The sequence below is a fragment of the Momordica charantia genome (genome assembly GCF_013281855.1).
Source record: "Momordica charantia cultivar OHB3-1 chromosome 5 unlocalized genomic scaffold, Mcharantia_2.0 BLBB01000005.1, whole genome shotgun sequence".
NCBI classification, from domain to species: domain Eukaryota; kingdom Viridiplantae; phylum Streptophyta; class Magnoliopsida; order Cucurbitales; family Cucurbitaceae; genus Momordica; species Momordica charantia.
The window spans coordinates 2,702,019-2,720,945 of record NW_028275163.1 but is presented as its reverse complement, the minus strand read 5'-3'; the positions used below and the strand labels follow the sequence as shown (position 1 = coordinate 2,720,945).

The 18,927-nt window shown below is 37.1% G+C and overlaps 2 protein-coding genes across 3 annotated transcripts; one reads left to right on the top strand and one right to left on the bottom strand.

Annotated features, from left to right (window-relative positions):
* Positions 1-265: 265 nt before the first annotated feature.
* UBC6 (ubiquitin-conjugating enzyme 6) lies at positions 266-3,567 on the top strand. Of its 2 annotated transcripts, none has more exons than XM_022291647.2 (6): positions 266-646; positions 766-845; positions 1,191-1,351; positions 1,436-1,488; positions 1,576-1,704; positions 3,253-3,567. In XM_022291647.2, the coding sequence occupies exons 2-6, from the start codon at positions 831-833 to the stop codon at positions 3,378-3,380; spliced, it is 486 nt and encodes a 161-aa protein (XP_022147339.1). In that variant the 5' UTR covers positions 266-646; positions 766-830; the 3' UTR covers positions 3,381-3,567. The 2 variants fall into 2 exon arrangements, with proteins under 2 accessions (XP_022147339.1, XP_022147338.1); XM_022291646.2 differs by having other exon boundaries at positions 271-646; positions 1,237-1,351.
* Positions 3,568-5,542: 1,975 nt separating this feature from the next.
* Positions 5,543-18,036, bottom strand: BRM (transcription regulatory protein SNF2). The gene is made up of 15 exons (XM_022291662.2): positions 17,438-18,036; positions 15,686-17,017; positions 14,253-15,578; positions 14,060-14,172; positions 13,731-13,818; positions 13,362-13,448; positions 13,068-13,160; positions 12,901-12,984; positions 12,616-12,819; positions 11,581-11,823; positions 9,932-11,506; positions 9,280-9,825; positions 8,450-8,701; positions 6,531-7,177; positions 5,543-5,878 (listed from the first exon to the last, which is right to left on the bottom strand). Exons 1-14 carry the CDS (start codon positions 17,465-17,467, stop codon positions 6,539-6,541), a joined length of 6,612 nt encoding a protein of 2,203 aa, XP_022147354.2. The 5' UTR covers positions 17,468-18,036; the 3' UTR covers positions 5,543-5,878; positions 6,531-6,538.
* Positions 18,037-18,927: the final 891 nt, after the last annotated feature.

Sequence of the window (18,927 nt, the reverse complement as noted above, 5' to 3'; positions counted from 1 at the left end):
ACTAAATTCACAAATATTTAATTAGAACCATCTTTACAAAAGGTGCTTTAACAAAATATATATATAATATCTTTTTTTTAAGAGAATATAGATAATCCAATCATCCAACAATCCAAGACATCAGCAGAATATGATGTTTTTGAGAGGAGTAGAAATCATTTATTGATGTATTTAATTAATCTTATCTGCGCAACTTCACGACAAAAGTTACAAAATTTTTAAAAGAAAGATTCAATAATTTTCAGAATATAGTTTATAGAACGCAGATCGAATCCTTATGAAGATAAATACCAAATTAAGGAGGAAGAAGAATCTTGAAGGAAGTGAAAATTTCAAAGGAGCCTGCCCTGTGCCTTGGATTGGAGTGGGTATAAGGAGGAAGAATCTTCCAAGTACACATCAAATTGTTCGATAATATTGAGCAATCACAGTCACAGGGGCACCTAATTGAAAATTCTCTCTCTCTCTCTCTCTCTCTCTCTCTTCTCTCGTTTTCTCCTTGTTTCTCTGCTTGATGTCCGAACCCTTTTAGCTCAAACTTCAAAGCGAGCTTCGATTTCTCTGTTTTCGAATCGACCCATCAAAGCTTGCACAGAGAAACCATGTCTTCTCCAAGCAAACGCCGAGAGATGGACTTGATGAAACTGTTAATTTTCTAGAAACCTATTCATTGAATTGTTTCACTGATTTGTTTTTGGTTTTGGGTGTTGGTTTTCTTTACTTGTTTCTCAAAATCTTTTGTTTGATGGATGGATTTCTGGGCAGGATGATGAGTGATTACAAGGTGGAGATGGTTAATGATGGGATGCATGAGTTCTATGTAGATTTCCATGGACCTAGTGAAAGTAACTCTTCAAATTTTCTAATCTACTTTGTTTTCTTTGCTTGTTTTTAAGTTTGGATCTCTGCTGTATTGTTCTAACTCTGGATTTGATCTGCCTGTTTTCAACCCAAAATGACCAATTATATGGCCTCTTCATTTCATTTCTGAGTATTGTTTCACTTACTTTTGAACATATGCAGTTATTTCTGAATATATTTTCCCTGTTTAGTTGCTTTAAGCTGATTCTGATCTGAATAATGTGAGAATCCCTCTTGTTTCTTCTTGTGAATCTGTGTCTTCATGGCATTAACAGATTATTTGTCTGCTCATTTTCTCTCCCTAACTCTCCCATGTTCTTGGAGAACAGAAGGAAATGGATAAAGAAAAGTCACAATGTGATGGGTTTCTGGCAGGTCCTTATCATGGAGGTGTGTGGAGGATAAGAGTAGAACTCCCAGACGCTTACCCGTATAAATCTCCTTCGATAGGATTTATTAACAAAATTTACCACCCCAATGTTGATGAGATGTGAGTTCAATATGTGTTCTTAACTTAAATGAAGTATGTTGTATGCTCTGATTGTAATGGTTTCCTAATTGGTTTTCATTTCAGGTCGGGTTCGGTTTGTTTAGACGTTATCAATCAAACTTGGAGCCCCATGTTCGGTAGGCAATGTTTTTTCGTTCGTTATTTAGTTATCTTCATCCCATATTTTTCAGACTAATGGTGCATCTTATATGCTGTACTTTCAGATCTGGTAAATGTTTTTGAAGTGTTCCTACCACAACTCCTTTTGTATCCCAATCCATCAGATCCTTTGAATGGAGAGGCTGCAGCCTTGATGATGCGTGATCGAGTTGCTTATGAACAAAGAGTAAAAGGTATTGGTTTTCTCAAGATTCTATTGAAAACTAGCTTTACAAATGATTGTCTTGATGTTTGCATGATTGATAACTCGGTATCGGGGGTTCTAGCCACACTAATTTGAGAGGTACTGATGCCTGCTCCAAGGTCCAGACCAGAGACATAAAGAGTTTTTCCTTATTAAGATCACTCAAATGTTCTCACACGTGACCTTTAAATAGGTATCGCTCCAAGACTGCAAGCCTTTGCCAACGGAGCCACCCCTGGGGCTGATATAATATCTTTTAGAAACAAAAAATATTTGAATCAATTTAGTTGTTTTCTATGAAAATGCTATTTTGTAAATTTGTAGAATTTCTGACATGTTCTTATGAAGTTGGGTTTCCAGGACAAAAATATGAAATGAATGCAGAAAATGAAGGGAAAATACTCCCACGTCTGCTGATGATTAAGTTGAAAACTACTAGATTATCCTACTGTATTGTGTCCACTTATATTTTGGGATAGGATGCTTAAATCTATGATCCTCGTCCTTCTATCCTATCGAGCAGCCCGTGCTAGACTTATCGCCTAGGCTCGTGACTACTGTCAAGCAGTGCTCGACCGTTATTTTCATGGGATACTTTCCTCAATAGTAAACATTGTAGTTTCATGATTATTTGAATACTTGAGAAGAGAGTGAAAGGTAAAAGATTATCCTTCCCCCAAGAGGACATTGCATAGCATTGTAGTCTTTGGCCTTTCCTTTTGTACAATAAATCTTTATTGAAAGAGAAACAATTAGGAAGGAGGGAAGGAGAATGGCAATGGTCCCTCCCTCCCATCCCGAGATCCGAGATGAGGTTACAAAAAGAAGAATAGTTCCTTTCATCCGCCTCTCTACCGACAACTCGGAATGCCTCCTATTCCTTTCTAACCAAATACACTACCACATACCCTTTCTTTTATTGTGATATTTATTCAATCCTACTCGATTTTGAGATGAAGGCTGGTGTTTTGATGACGATATCAAGACGGTGTTTGCTATGTTTATGGAACTGCTACTAGTCTACCGCTTCGGGCGAGCAGTAGTGTACATGGACAGTGGCAGCATGATAGCATTAATCCTAGAATAGTGTGAACGGTGGCATAACTTTTGTAGTTTTTCAGTTTATGAGTTCCTCCAACACCTAAGCTAGAATGGGATGAAGTCTCTGTATTTGAAATTTTCAGGCTTTTGTTCCATGATCTGATTGGTTTCATAAATGTCATCTACATTCTAGTTGCAACTTGTATATTGGAGATAGCACATGTGAATCGATTGGTCTTTATCTACTAAAAATATTTTTGATTTTGATATGTGATATTAGTTAAGATAGTTGAGCTTCGATTACTCGTACAAAAGAGTAAGAGTCGGTTTAAGGGGAAACGCCTTTTTGCAGTCATTCGTTTTTTTGATTCCTTGGTTGTCATTTCTTGAGGATCATAAACGTTATTTGTGATTATACTTTCGGGTTTGCTCCTTTGTCTTGTGAATTTCGTCGAATATGACCATTATAGCAATTTTCTCGTTTCGCGTCTTACAGAATACTGCGAAAGGTATGCGAAACCAGAAGACATAATAGCTGCACCAGACAAATCAAGCGACGAAGAACTTAGCGAAGATGAATCTGACTCGTGTGACGAGGAAGTGGCCGGGAAAGCAGATCCCTGAGGGCTCATTTTAAGTGTCTTTCACTGTACAAAAATGTCTGTGTTTCTGTTGATTCTATTCCAACTCCTGAATTATAGACTTATCAAAAGGGTAAATTATCCCCATGAATACTTTCTTCTGCCATTGTACATAAATATTTGATGCTCTTTTTATTTTGTAATCACCATATGCTCTATGGTTCTGTTAAGGAAGACTTTGTTATACCAATTTCACTTTGCTTCACACATGTTAAAATAATAAACTTAAGCTCTGTAAAATATGTCGAAAAATATTTATTGTTTTCGAACCCTTCTGCAGATTTCTCGAGATTTTGTTAACTGTAATTCATTACTGGAAATCCAGGTTTTCGTGACTTTTTTTTACAACGTTAGCTATGCCCGTCCACCACGAAAGGTAGAGTGAAAACTTACGACGCCATCTTTTAACGTTACCCATGTCCCATAACGTTTATTTTAAATGTCATGAAAAGTACGATTCGTGAAGGTTTAAAAACGTCATGAAAAATGGATGTTTTCGTGGCGGTTATAAAACATTATAAAAAAAGATTTTGTGACAGTTAAAAGTGGATTTTGTGACGTTTAAAAAATGTCATGACAAAAAAGATTTCGTGACTGTTAAAAAACATCATGAAATCCATTTTTCGTAGTCATTTTCGACACTTCTTAATGCTCGTGTTTTTCTGTTACACAAGCAGTTCTTTCAAACAAAGCAATCTGATTAATTTATTTTACCAAAATTTTTGTGATCTCGCTCAATATTTTTCCTAAAAGAGGTTTAAGTTTAAACTACAGAGAACAGAATTTTGATTCGCTTAATTTTTTTATTGCTTAAAAGGCCAAATGGATGTGACTAGGAAAACAAATGGATTTGTCGGATAAAATATTAACTTTGGTTTATTTTACAACTTGATTTTTTTTTTCTCATATTCTCGTTATTTTTGTTCAATGTGTCAAACATTATATGAAAATAAAATTTCTTGTGTCGATTTTTACTATGCAATCTCTTAGTCGAGGAGTTTACAGTGAAGCTCAGCTAGAGAGATTTGATACTGACATTTAAAGCATGTACGACTTATATACATCTTTTCCTCTATCTTTTGAAAAAACCAAAAATTGGAGTATATATATGATTGATATAAAATAAATAATATATTTTTTCAACCTTCGTGTATTTGAATTAGCCTAATTATAAGTTCACTGGACTAGTTCCAATCAAATATGGCTCAAATAGATTTGTGACGTTCAAAAAGTGTAATGCATATTCATTCCAATTTATGAATGATCTAAGTTGAATTTGTATGATCAAATATTAACTTTGCGTTGAACTTGGATCTAGTGCAGGTTAGGCTTGGGCTAACCTTTGAGCCTCCAGCCACTTGGTGAGGTTAACAGCCTCTCAACTCCCCACTTAGTGAGATTAACACTCTCAACTCCAACACTCTTCTTGTTTCATTTCCTTTAGCCAACTATATGCAGTAAAAAAATGATTTGTCGCCCGATCAGACAAATACATGACATTTCATTTCAAGTGTTATAGAAAAAACTAAATTCAAAGTAAACTTCTATCTCAATATCTATAACTATTCAAACAGAAGTAAAAAAATAATAATAATAAATTAAATTAAAAACTTGCAAAGATAAACTATATCTAGTTCAACTAAATGCAAATAAATAGAATAGAGGAAATTATTATTATTTATTTAACACTAATTTTATTACATTATATTGAGTTCTTGTTTTATTCATTCTATTACAAGATAGAGATGGTTAATGATGTGATTAGATGCAAGAGTTTTATGTAGATTTTCATGGACCAATGAAAGTAACTCTTCAATTTTCTAATCTAAAAATTTTTATTACAATTTTACATTGATTGTTTCTTGACAAGTTTGGATTTTTTTCCTCTTTGGTTGTTAAGATTTCATTATCAAATAATTTTGGAAGTGTGAAAATGCACCTATGAATAGTTCACAAAAATGGTTTATTTCACATTGATATCTTTCTCACCACTATTCTCAATATGGCATTTTTATACAATTAAGTTAGGAGAGTTTGTATATGGCAAAACAAACACAATTAATTACAAATAAAACAAGATTCTAGATTTGCAAATATAACACTCAAGAGAGAAAAAAAAACCCCCTCAAACCCATCCACCAAAAAAGACTAAAATAACCTTAAATTGCTTTTGCACAAAGAACATGTAATGTTTTTACCCAAAAGTCATGGGAAAAGAGGGAAAAAAAAAGATTCAAAGTTTATACAAATAAAATTTGAGTGGTTTCAACCTCTTCTTTACAATATTAGTACACGACTATTAAGTTCATCCATCGACGTAATTATCCAATATTCATGTTCCATGTAGTTGTAAAAAATTTCAAACTTTACCTTTGGCTTCAGCTCTAAAATCACTGGCCATAATCTTTAATCTTATCTTAGAAGCAAGTATAGTTCATTGAACAAACCTTACATTTTGCCTCCTTTATGCTCACCTTAATCCTACAAAACCCATTTGAGAATCAATAACAGCATACACAACAAAGAAAAGACCTATAAATTTCAATCTTCTCATTCCTTCAATTCAATTCCTTTGTTTATTGTGAATGAGAAACTCTTATGCAAACAAAATTAGCTAAAGACTTAAATACCCTTCCCTACTCAAATCCTAAAACAAAAATAATCAATCCTTCACCATTTCTTTCTTTGGTGCCTTCATTCTCATCAGACAATTCTCTACATTGAACTCAGTAAGCATTTCAACTAAGAATACATATTCATTTAATCTATAGAAGAACTATAGAGAAGATAAAATCTAACTCCAAACTACAGGACCAGAAGCTATGTATTGCCAATACAACTATTTTTCCCCCCTCAATATTTGGGCAAAAGAAACAGAGTTGCTATCAATCGGCATAATTGAATACAACAGGTAACTTTGAAGGATGTAGTCATGGAGTACAGAGATCTAACTATAACATGTAAAGATGTATTTCAAATAATATAAAACATGGAAGGATCTATATATCATGCATTGAAGAACAAAGACCTACACTATTAACACAACGAGCTATCTGCACCTTTACAAAACGATAGGGTCACCGATATCCTCATCGCTTCAGCTCGATATTAAATCTCTATTTCATATACTAACCTATGGAGTCAGATATGGCTGGGCCTCCTCTTTCCAGAATCCGTTCTTAGTCTCTTTACAGGATTTGCCCAACTAACAGGTCCGCCTCCGCCATTTGCAGATTGTGCAGGCTGGCTTGGCCATCCTTGAGAATGAGATGGTCTGCCGTCTTTCAAAACTGGGCCTGGACTTCTAATGCCGCGAGCAACACTAGGTGGCGAGACTGGGCCACCAGATCCCATCCTTGGCTTCACTACTGTTTTTTCCCTGTCTTTTCTTTTCTTCTTGCAGATAACCAGCTCCCCAGGATGAGTCAGAAGTGGGGGCTCTTCTATCTGGTATTGATCCTTACTTCCACTTCCACTTCCACTCCCAAACCTTGATTCCTTCTGGGCCAAGTGACCTCTGGTTGTCCTTGTTTCCTCCCCAGAGGACATTGGTCCACGCTGCAGTGATTTCTGTGGCAGGCATGAGTCGGTGTCCATATCATTGATCATCTTATGTCTTCTGGTTTGGCTAACAGGTCTCTCCCTCAAAGTAGCGGCAGCAGAAGGGCCCGGGCTAGAGAAAGACAAAGCATTTCTGGCTTCACGGAAATCTGTGTCTGGAAATGCAATCTTCAGAATATCAAAGAATAAGTCGTGTACTTTTCTGGCCTCACATCTTACCTGCAGATCCAAGGGGCAAAAAGTTTCAAATTTTACTTAAGAGGAGAATTAAAAAAAAACTGAGACAATGCAGAGACATATAAACCCATGCAAAAAGATACTGCTCAAGTTTTGATGAAAGAATTCTATCTAATACCAACGTACATCTGGCTAAAACATACAGAACACACTGTTTTGGTGTAAATTTAACTCATCAAAGTTTCTTTTCTATTGATATAAATGAAGTTGACTGGATGGAGGTACAACTTAATGGCAAATCAAACAAAACAGTTCACCTAAAAACAGCACAAGAATGAGATCAGTGCCAAAATGAGATCAAGGATAAACTTATGTCAAGGCCATACAGTGGAATTTTCTAGTCTTTGTAACATTGATCATGAATTTTCTAGTCCTGGGATTCTTTTTGTAATAGTGTTCATGTTTTAGCTTGGTGGTGTCTTAGGAATACAAAATTCTTTTGTAACTACCGTCTTTCTTTGATTTTGCAAGATTGAAGAGCTTTTCTATGTTACTTTTTTGGGAAGCGGCCGAAGGCTGTTCTTTTTCAATGAATCGTTTCTTATTCAAAAAGAAAAAAAATCATGATATTACGGTCAAAAGGCTTGATAAAGTAGCACATCTTATCCTATTTGTTTTAGTGAATGGTGATTACAAAACACAAATAGCATACCACCAAGCTCGAAAACTTTGAAAAAAGTTGGTCAGAAGCCATTAATAGGCAAGGATGACATTAATTCAGGTCAAAAAGGAAACTCCAGTTGAGAACAACGGTACCCATGTACCCTAATGTAGGTTCTCCACAATGGTATGATATTGTCCGCTTTAGGTATAACTCTCACGGCTTTCACCTAAAAGGCCTCAATGGAGATAATTGTCCTCTTATATATCTATAATCATCCTCTTCCCTAACCAATGTGGGACTTTATTTGTACTACTTACAAACCCAACAAAAACTAAATTAGAAAAAACCACAAACCCACTTTCTAGTATTCGTTCCTATTATTATTAAGAAGATAACATTAAAATATAAAATATATGTACCCAACTTGAGCATTGGTTGAGCTGGTCAAAAGTTCAAAACTCCATCTCCTGAGGTTCTTTAACTCATAAAAAGTATATAAATATATGTATGAACAAAGACTAGGAGATTAATTATGCACGCAAAAGGAGATTAAGCTTTACATAGTTCATTTAGATCTCATCAATAAGTCTCAAAAGATAACAAAGCAGCTTTGTCCAAATAGAGGCAAAACTAAACAATTAAAATCATACCTCATACGAGAACCCATGATACTGCATAGCACCCTTCAACATAAATTGAACATCAAACACCAGCTCCATGACTCCATTGTACTCTAATCTGTCTATGCGCTGATCAATCTTCCGTAGATCCAAAATATTATTACTAACTCCACTTGGTAACCCAGAGTTATCGATCCGTTTCCACAAATCGGTTAACAACGGCACAATTTGATGCCCTTCCTTGTCTATTCTACTCTGAAGCTTGCTAATTACATTCTTGCACTGAAAAATATTTTAAAAGTTCAGATAAGTTCAAATTAAGACTTCCAACTGAAAAAACTAAGAGCGTCAAATTCATCACAGGATGGAACAACATCGTACTTAAATGTAGAAATAAAATGATGAAACCCATTAAACTTAGTTTTATCAAAGACCATGCTAAATTATTTGAAATGCAGTTACTGTATCACTAAATGGAAATTTTCAACAAAAATGTACAAATGAGAAGAAAGAATAATATAACCGTACTAACCGTACATCTCTACTAGACCAGGCACTTCATTATTCATCCAAATAATGAAGACGTGAACCCAAAGTAGAAGTAATATTATTTTATAGCAATATGACAGAGAGAAGAGAATAGGGCGGCCAGAATGAGTGTAAACTACTGTGACTTTGGAAAAGAAAGATATATCTGATAGTGCAGTAAGTTGTTCAAGAGAAAAATAATGAACACAGTACTCTTGCTGAAAAAAGACATGAAAGAAGTGGAGGAATAATATAAACGTTCTTCTATAAGAACATAAAAAATCAATGCACGTCCTTCAAAAGAGCTGTATGTTCAAACTTATAATACGTACCCTCCTCTGGATTATGTCAGGCATCTTAGAACCAAAAGCTGAATTTCCACTGCTATTCAATGGTTTACCATCCCAGCTTTCTCTAGAGTGTTCACCAGCATCTTCTGCAGGTCCAGGCAAAGAATTCAATCTGCTAGATTTTGGAGAGGAGTGCAATTTTGAAGTAGGAGCCATTCTTCTGGTAGACAAATTACGTCGAGCCTTTGAAGATGATTCACTTGGATCATGCTTCAAAGAACTAGATTCTCCATATGGTTTAGCCTCAGGATCATTCTTCAATTTGGTAAGTTTATGGTCGGCTAGAAATGGAGAAGGAGATGAAGAGTCTCCATATTGAAGAGATTGTGTCTCACTATATATCTTCTCTTCTCGCCTTTCTGCAGGAGGACGCGGCCTAAGCCTAAGACTTCTTTTTCGTTTTATCTTGGGTTGCAGTACTTGTTCATCTTCCCCATCTTCACGATCATGAATCCAACTTTCTGATTGTTGGTTCTCCATGTGAGAGTCGCCAGATATTGCAATTTCCCCTTCTTCTAATTCATCTGGCTGGAAAAAGTTAAAAAAACAAAAACAAAAGAAAGGTATAAATCCATGTAATTGACATAGGCCAATGTTCCAACATTAACCGCCAGTATAAAAGAGAATAATTTACCAGCCTCTTTGAGAGGGAACTAGGCCTGGCATCTAAGGTAGACAAAAAGCCAAATTTCTGAGAAGAAACAGAAGGAGACACCAACTGTGTCAATCTTCGGCTGCTGGAAGAGGAGCCTGAAGAGCCAGCTTCTTCCAGCAAATGGTTGTTTCTAGTGCTTTCTGAAGCCCGAGGATAATCATATCTAGCATCACAATCTGGACCATCTTCCATCTGGTCCTTGTTAAGTTGTGTCGCCTCAACAGATCTACTAAATTCATCATCTTCAAACTCTGCAATTTCTCCCTCTTCTTCATGGACGGAGTATCCATTTCTCTCATCAGAACTCGCTTCTGAGAACTCTCCATTTTCATCATCCATTTCCTTGTAATTGGGGATCTTTTTGCCCTTTGGTCGGCCTCTTTTTCTTTCAGTTCTGAGGGATGAATCAGAGCCAAGTTCACTGGATTCCAAACCATAACCACCACCAAACAATATATTTTTTGAAGGTCTTTTTGATAAATTAGCAATAGCATTATTTACTTCTCTTGTACTTGCTCGAAGCCACTTAGGTACCTGGTCATAACTAGTCATTTCCTCCGTCCAATCAAGTTCTTCATCCATTTGGTCAAACAGTTCAACCTCATCTTCACTCCTAGCAATCATTCGATTCACCTCCTGCAAAGAAGGTACATCATGCACAGTTTCTTGATATCGCTCTTCGTCATGCAACAACGTCTCTAAAGTCAGGCGCCTCTCTTCATGTGTTGTTCTCTGGTCAAAACGCCCAGCATTGATGACCTCATCTGCCATATCTATCTTATATTGCTGAATGTTATTCCTTATTAGACTCTCAATAGATCCCATATATCGATCCTTACCAGCAAAGTCGTCTTCTAAATCACCTGACCCTCCACTTCTTAGCTCATCTTCTTTCTGATTACTAGAGATTTTGTCAACCACTGCTTCCATGTAGATGACTTTGACTTCTCTTGTTTGTCCGATACGGTGTGCTCTAGCAACAGCTTGCTCCTCATTTTTGGGATTGGGATCAGGGTCATAAATAATAACCGTGTCAGCAGACTGAAGATTAAGACCACGACCTGCAGCACGTATACTCAGCAAGAATATAAAACAGTCTGAGCCAGGACTATTGAAGTCCACTATGGCAGATTCACGATCCTCCAAACTAGTTGTTCCATCAATTCTTCTATATATGAGTCGCCTCCATTGCAAGTATTCCTCTAATATATCAAGAAGTTTTGTCATTGTACTAAAGAGCAGTACTCTGTGCCCTGTCTTCTCAAGTTTTATAAGGATCCTATCCAGGATCCACAGTTTTCCACATGATCTTACCAGGAAGTCCTTTGAGAAGTCACCATAATATGGATAGTTAAGCAAAGGGTGGTTACAAGTTTTCCTTAGTTCCATACACCTGTTATTTAGTGTTTTATACACCTTGGGTTGGTAATTCGGATTTTTCTGAACCCTAAGTTTCTCATCTTCTGGATCAACGCGAAGAGTACCAGTGGATTTAATCCAGTCATATATAGCACTCTGAATGGCTGACATCCTACACCTCAACACTATGGAAACCTGAATTTCAACATTGGTGTCATTAGTTGAACAAGTGAAATGAAATGTGATCATCAGAGGAAACAAATTCAAACCTTTGGCGGAAGTGATCCTTCAACATCTTCAACACGACGACGAAGCATAAAAGGTTCAAGAATTTGATGAAGTCGATGGATTATGATAATTTTTTTTTCAGTCTCAAGCCAATCATCTTCAGCATTCGGCGTGGGACCTTCCTTCTGAAAGGGTTTTGAGAACCAATCATGAAAAGCTTTTCGATTATCAAACACTTCTGGAAGAAGCAGATTAAGCAGCGACCAAAGTTCCTTCAAATCATTCTGTAAAAGAAGATTTATGAAATTTTCACTCATTAGATCTTATTTTAAGAAGTGGTTGAACAAGTCATAAGATAGTAAGCATATACCCAAATTCAAACCTTCCTTATCAGCCAAGTTGAAAGCCTTCCTTTTCTAAATTACAAAACTAAATGCTTAGCATCTTTACCATAGTAGAAAATTGGAAGCATATTAGCAATGCTTACGTGACATTTATAATACTAATAAGCTTCATTCATATCCAACCATTTGATTCATATGCCACCCTTTTTCATTATTGTTTGCGTGCTTTTTCTAACAGGTGGGCAGAGGAACAAAGATTTACTTTAAATGAAATCAAAACCTTCTCAGTCAAAGGCAGGTGTTTTTATTTGTATGTACTCGAGATTCAGCTGTATTGTCCCCAAAAAAAAAACCTAAAAGAAAAAATGAGCCACCGGTCCACATACAAGATGCTATCATTACCACCCAAACAATTTTGTGGAATGTAAAAGAATCATGGGATTATGCCTTACCTTATTAATCACATGGTTATGTCAAACCTGAACAGAAAATTTTCTTTTGGAGATGATGCAGAACACAACCGATTCAATCATCAACTATATCAGCATGAAACAATAACTAAAACATATTTGTTCTCCCTATCAACTTTTCTAAGCCAGTGGGAAGTCATTTATAGTAGAGAGAATCAGAAGCAATGTGCCATAAAACTCGACAATTGAAATCTAGACTCTAGGCACACTAGCAAAGTCTACTGATAAACAAGCTTCCAGGAAGAATAACATCCTCACAGACCTGTAATGGTGTCCCAGTTAGGAGCAGGCGCCTCTGGCATCTATACCTATCAAGGTCACGAGCTAGAACTGATTCCCTATCCTTCATTCTTTGAGCTTCATCAATTATAATATACTTCCAATCAATTTTTGAAAGCTTTGAGCGATCGTACATGATAAACTCGTAAGTTGTCACGAGAACATTAAATTTCAAGGCACAAACCTCCTGTACAGCATAATGCAGTGAAGAAATCTCAGTCACTTGACACCTCAATTATAAAGAAACAAAAGAAAAACCATCTCTTACTTGTGAAAATAATTTTGACCGTTCATCCTTCCCACCAACATAATAGATGCACGATACCGATGGTAGCCAAGTATGGAGCTCACTCTGCAAAATTTTAATTTTCCAATTCCATGTTATAAGTAAGCTCTTACTTGTAGTTTCCAAACGGTCAAAATAATTTAACTGACCTTCCAATTGACCAAAACAGCATTGGGGACAATTATAAGATGAGGGCCATAGTTCCCTTTAAATTCCATCAAATAAGCAATCAATGCCATAACCTGCAGAAGAAAGACAGAGAACAAAGTACCAGAAAAAGGTCTTTTAATATTTAACCAGAATATATAAAGTACCTATACACTACAAATGAGCTAATTTGTTCTCACTGTGCACTACAAATGAGCTAATTTGTCCTCACTTCCACAAAAACGTATTTGAAAAAATAGGAAACGGGTAACAATTGCCTAACAAATGGAAAGTACCTGCACTGTCTTCCCAAGACCCATCTCATCTGCTAAGATTCCATTTAATTTATTGTTATATAGTGAAAGCATCCATTGCAACCCAACCTGCAACATAAACAAAAATGATTACAACCACGAAAAGGAGAAAAGTGCACTGAAATCCTGTAAAGAACAATTCTAATCAAGGGCAGAGCAAAGAAGGAAGGAGGTACCCCAGCAGCATGTATAAATAAAGTACTTAAGATTTAGTAGTTTTCCTCTAATTTGCCCCCTAAATTTTTAGAATAGAAAGATTATATATACAAAAAGTGAGCAGGTAAAATTTTTCCCCTCCTTTAGAAAAGAAAATTTATGGCTCCGCCCCTGATTCTAATTGTAGTGACCTACAAGCTGATAGTCTCTTAAGGTTCCAGCCCGTAACATTGATGGTTGTCTCGCAATTCTCTCATTCACGGCATGAGCAAGGTTATAGTACCTGACAAAAAGTAAAGGACAGATGATGATAATGGAAGAAAAAAAAACAGTTCAGAAACTATAACTGCTCTTTATCCAGATCCTGGCAAGATATAAATTCATTCAAAAAGAAAAGGGACCCCTCCAGGAAAAGGAAAATAGCAGAGAAAATGCTGAATTTGAGATAAAACTGAAGCACAGATCTCAGCAAGTCAACTTCTTCACATTGTGAACCATACGCTAACATAAAATATTGAACTTACTTGTTCACATATGAACTATCTTTGGGAGCATTCATTTCCATAAAACGGTTTCTTATCATAACTTCCTCTCCAGCACAAGCAGCTGCTGCTCTAACTTCTTCTTCTGAAAGACCCTAATTCAACGAACAAGAACGAACACTTGATGAGAAATCTACCAAATCAACAGGTTGTATCGAACAAAGAGAGTACTTGCCTGCAATCGGGCAGCGGCCGCAGCAATATTTGCAGCCTCTGCCACTTCCTGCTGACTCTTGGCAGCAGTTATTTTGCTTCCCAGTTTATGAAGATATTCTTCAGTCTGAGTCAAAAATGATGAGAGAACAGAATATCTCTCAGCAGCATCACCAGGCATGCTCGTCTGCTGCTCCAACAACATTTCTCTATACCTTTCAACATCATTATTCTTTAAAGCTTCCATCCTTCTGTTCCTATCATCATCTTTTCTCTTGGAGAACTCCCTCAACATTTTCTCATGATATTTGGCAACTCCTCTGTTACGTGCAGTCCGAGCATCACGGATGGCCCAGTGAGCCTCTAGAAGTTTTTTCCTCCACTGAAAGACAGATTTCAGTTGCTTTTCTCTCATGGCTTTCTGAGAGGCTTGTACTTGTCGAGTTAGCTCCATACGCTGTCGCTCACATAAACGCACAAACTTTCTATAAGGCCTATCAGGCATTGCCATTATCTCTTGCTGTTGTTGATCAATTTCATCCCTTAGACGTGCCTGTAGATCTAAAAGTCGAAGCTTCTTTTCTTCAATTTGCAAGCGTACTACCAAATCAGGCCTGATCCTTTTCCGCTCTAAGTTAACAGCAAGCAAACCCCCAATCTTCTTTAAGTTTTCTGTCCTTTTCTTACTAATAACTTCCAACCCTTCCTCAAAAAGAAGATCTTTGACATCATAAGCCAACGTTAAATTGTTATTGTTATTAACTGACATTGCTGAACCAAACGAGTCGTGTTTCCTAGTGAAATATGGGAAGTCAAAAAGAGGTCCATGATACTTCCTAGCAGAGGCAACATCTTTTGACTGGGGTGTAGTACTTGGTGGTGCAGGTTTTTTAACTTGTGTAACATCTGGTATAGCAGCCTGGTTTGCAATAGCCTTTCCCCTTTCAACTGGAAAGTCACTTTTACCAGAAGGCTTTTGACAACCACGATCAATTTCCTGATCTGATTTAACCGAGACTGTTGCCTGTTGCTCTTCTTTTCCAGTAGATCCCAAAGGTACAGTTTCCTTCATCACAAGGGGCATAGTTTGCACATCCGCAGTTGACATCTTTGGTTTGTCGTCTCCCGTTGAAACTTCCTCTCTTGGAAATCTATGTCCATTACTCGACACAAGAGACAGGGAGTCCTTCTCATTAACCTCCACGTTTTTTTTATTTTCCACAATCTTGCCAGATGGTTTGTCCTGGTTATTACCTCCAGGAGGTAAAAATTGCTGCTGCAGCTGCACATCCAGGGGTGGAGGAGCAATGGCCCTTAGAAGTTCTTGCGGCAGTGTACCCTCTCCTTTCTGACATGAAACAGAAATGAAAAGAACATAAAGATCCATCTAAAGATGCACCAAAAGGATCTGTTAAGTTAGCATGAAAAATAAACAGAAGAAGAAGAAGAGAGAACCTTTAGCCGCCTAAATGCTAAAATTTGAGCTTTTAAGACATGCAATTGATGTTTGGTGAACCCAAATCGCTGTTGTGCTATCTGGTTAGAGTGCCCACTTTGTGACAAGGTTGAAGAATTGCTAGGACCACCATCACTAGTAGGAAGAGTAGCCTGTGGAGATGATCGATTCACCTGCCTGACATACTGTGTTTGCAAATTCTCTGGGCTACTTAATGAAGTTTTTCCTTGAAGGGAATGTTCGACACTTTGATTGACATTCCCAGATGATTCTGAAGGGTGTACTGGAGGTATTGTATTTCCAGAAACCGGTAATCTAGAAGGTAATTGGTTTTCCATGCCAGGAATGCTGAACTGCTGCATGCTGGTATGGCTAGTAACAACACTGGCATTCATGTTTTGACCAAAGGGGCTTGGTGAAGCTATCTGTCTGGCTTTCGTGCTGCTAGACTGTCCAGGTACATCACTCAATGAATTAGCATGGGCAGAAGTCTCTTTCCCAGCAAACAAAGAATTAATCTGCTGCTTTGAGACAGAAGCAGGTGATGTCTGTGATCCCATATTGCTTTCATTTGCTTTTTGTTGGGCAGCCATTCTAGACTGCATCAGTGGAATAAGCTGTGCCATCAAGTTTGCATTAGCAGGTTGTGAAAGATCAATATTGCGTTCCAGAGCCCATGCTTGCATGGCCTGCAACTGGGCCATGGCAAGCTGGTTGTTTGCCATGTTAGGGATTCCCTGTTGAGATTGTGGTGCCTGCATAGGCCTTGTCATATTCACTGGCATCAAATTGCCCATGGCAGGTAGCTGGTTAGAAGATTTTGGATCAGTTCTCTGCTCGGAAGTTGATGGCTGTCCCTGCTCCATTTGTTTTTCGCCGCGTACAAAATGATCAGATGAATTTTTAGATAATGACGTCGATGCTTGATTAGAGACTTGAGGTGGAATAAGTTCCTGAATTTTCTGATTTCCCATTCGCATATCCTGATCCTTAATAGAGTGAGGGCTCATAATTCCCATTTTAGCCTGATGCTGCGGTTGCATTGCCATAGCAGACTTCTGCTGAGCCTGAAAGGCATATTGCAGATAAGCTTGATGCATGGGATTTATCACTTGCTGCTCAAGACCTTGGCTCCTGTTTTGGCCCTCCTGAGATGAACTATGCTGCTGTTGAGCCAGATCAATGAATTTTCTTGCTTGCTGAGGCAAATGTGAGGATCCCGGTGATGAAGGAAAATTGTTCCCAGCTAATACTCCTGGGATACCACTAGCTTGATATGATAGGAGAGCTTCATTTCCATCGGACTTTCTCAGTAATTGATGTTGCAGCGACTGAATCACATAAATCAAAATTGTCAAACGCAACCCAAATTCAGTAAATAATCAGAAACTCATAAAAACTCCGCCTTGGCTTAGATGCTTGATCCAACATGAGCACAAAATCTTTGCACAGCACAGGGTCAATTCTAGAATGAAAAGACCAACTACCAAACAGAAAATCAGAAGCTAACGAACATTGATACCAATATCCTAGTCCAAACAAAAAAAGGGGAAAAAGAAATAAAGAACAAGAATGCCTGAATCGAGAACTTCACTCCAAACCCATTGGAACAAGATGCACGTCGAGTAGCAATGAATCCAACAAAAATCAAGTTCACACTTCATTTTAACCACTGGCATGACTCAATTTCCAGAACCCAACTGACAATTTAGCTAAACACGAGGAAAAAAGAAATTATAGAGCCACTTTACCTGCCTAGACGCTGCTAGCTGCTGCTGCATTGAATCAAAGCCCAAATGCGGCGTCGACACCGCCGACGAAGATGACGACGGCGACGCCGCAGACGATGTCGAAGCCGCCCGACCGGCCGGGAATCCCGGGTTCCGGAGGGGGGCCACCCCCACCCGATTGCATGCAAAATCAAACCAAACTAAACTACCAACACCACTTCCACTACTTCTATACCAACCAAGAAGCCCAAACGAGGAACAGCCCCCTCTTCCCACTCCGAAAAATACAAAAATTCAAAATAAAAAAAACGGAAAAAAAGTTTAATAAATCAAAATCCCTAAAAAATTCAACGGATATATACCCTCCGATCCCAATGTTCAAAACCCTCCATCCCGCTCTATCTGCGTTTGGGCAACCAAACAAAAAAAAAAAAAAAAAACTCTCTCTCTACAGCGAGATTTTTGGAAAATGGCCAACGGGATCGGACTTAGGGCTCAACCACTGAAGCTTAGTTGACGCAATCAGTGATTGCACGCAATTTTGCATTTTTCGAAGCCTTAAATTCTTTTCTTTTTCCGATTTTTCAATCTCTCTCTCTCTTCTCTCTCTCTCTCTCTCTCTCTCTCTCTCTCAAGGATTGTAACGGAGTTTATGGCTTTATGCGAACAATGAGCTTGAGTCTGGGACCGGCGTCTCTGCAGTTACATTTTCGCGATTGATTTTCTATATATTATGAATTTAGCACTGGAACCTTGTGTATTTACGATAATGACCCTACGATTTTTCTCCTTTTTCTTTTCATAGTTCTTAATTTAGTTTTGAGTTTATTTAATTATTTGTTGACTTATTGGCTCGCAAATATTAAATCCGTCAGTCGCTTCGTAAATCAAATAAATTTTTTATTTTTCCTCCAACAACAAAAATAAATAACTTATATTTAATTTTAAATTTTTAGATTTTTTTTAGTACATTTTAGGGGTGAATGATCCAACTCAGTATTCGTTTTAGCCCTTCAACTTTTAGACTATTTATTTTGTTGAGTTTTTTTTTCATTCAAACGATAAATAAGATGGGATAATTAAATTTATAATACTTTTGGCTGTCAGAGCTATTAGCTTAATGATAATGGCATATATTTTTTATCAAGAGGTTGTAAGTTTAATTTTCCACCCTACATCTTGTAAATTTGATGGACTTATCATTAGAATATTACAAGTGTGCAAATTTAAATACGTATTCATAAATCTATTATTGTAATTTATTGGTAGCTTCAAGATTTTAATATATATTGTAGATTTTGTCAATGAAAATATATGTCGTTAAATGATAGAGGATATATTAAATTGACTTTTGTTCAACGCAAGTATGAAAATTGTGTTGTTATTAAAATTGTGATTCAAACAACTGAGTAAAAACTCATAAAGTGAAATTTGTCATGGAGTTTCGTCGAAGCTATGCTAAAATCAACAAATACAATATAAAATATTAAGTACAAATTTTATCAAATACA

What these genes read in the sequence shown, in the direction of transcription:
- UBC6 (XM_022291646.2), top strand. Translation starts at nt 603, where the DNA reads ATGTCTTCTCCAAGCAAACGCCGAGAGATGGACTTGATGAAACT. An exon ending in CACCCCAATGTTGATGAGAT is followed by an intron (nt 1,352 to 1,435) that starts GTGAGTTCAATA and finishes TTTTCATTTCAG; the next exon opens with GTCGGGTTCGGTTTGTTTAG. An exon ending in AACTTGGAGCCCCATGTTCG is followed by an intron (nt 1,489 to 1,575) that starts GTAGGCAATGTT and finishes CTGTACTTTCAG; the next exon opens with ATCTGGTAAATGTTTTTGAA.
- BRM (XM_022291662.2), bottom strand. Translation starts at nt 17,467, where the DNA reads ATGCAGCAGCAGCTAGCAGCGTCTAGGCAG. An exon ending in AGCTAGCAGCGTCTAGGCAG is followed by an intron (nt 17,018 to 17,437) that starts GTAAAGTGGCTC and finishes TATGTGATTCAG; the next exon opens with TCGCTGCAACATCAATTACT. An exon ending in GATAGTTCATATGTGAACAA is followed by an intron (nt 13,819 to 14,059) that starts GTAAGTTCAATA and finishes ACTTTTTGTCAG; the next exon opens with GTACTATAACCTTGCTCATG.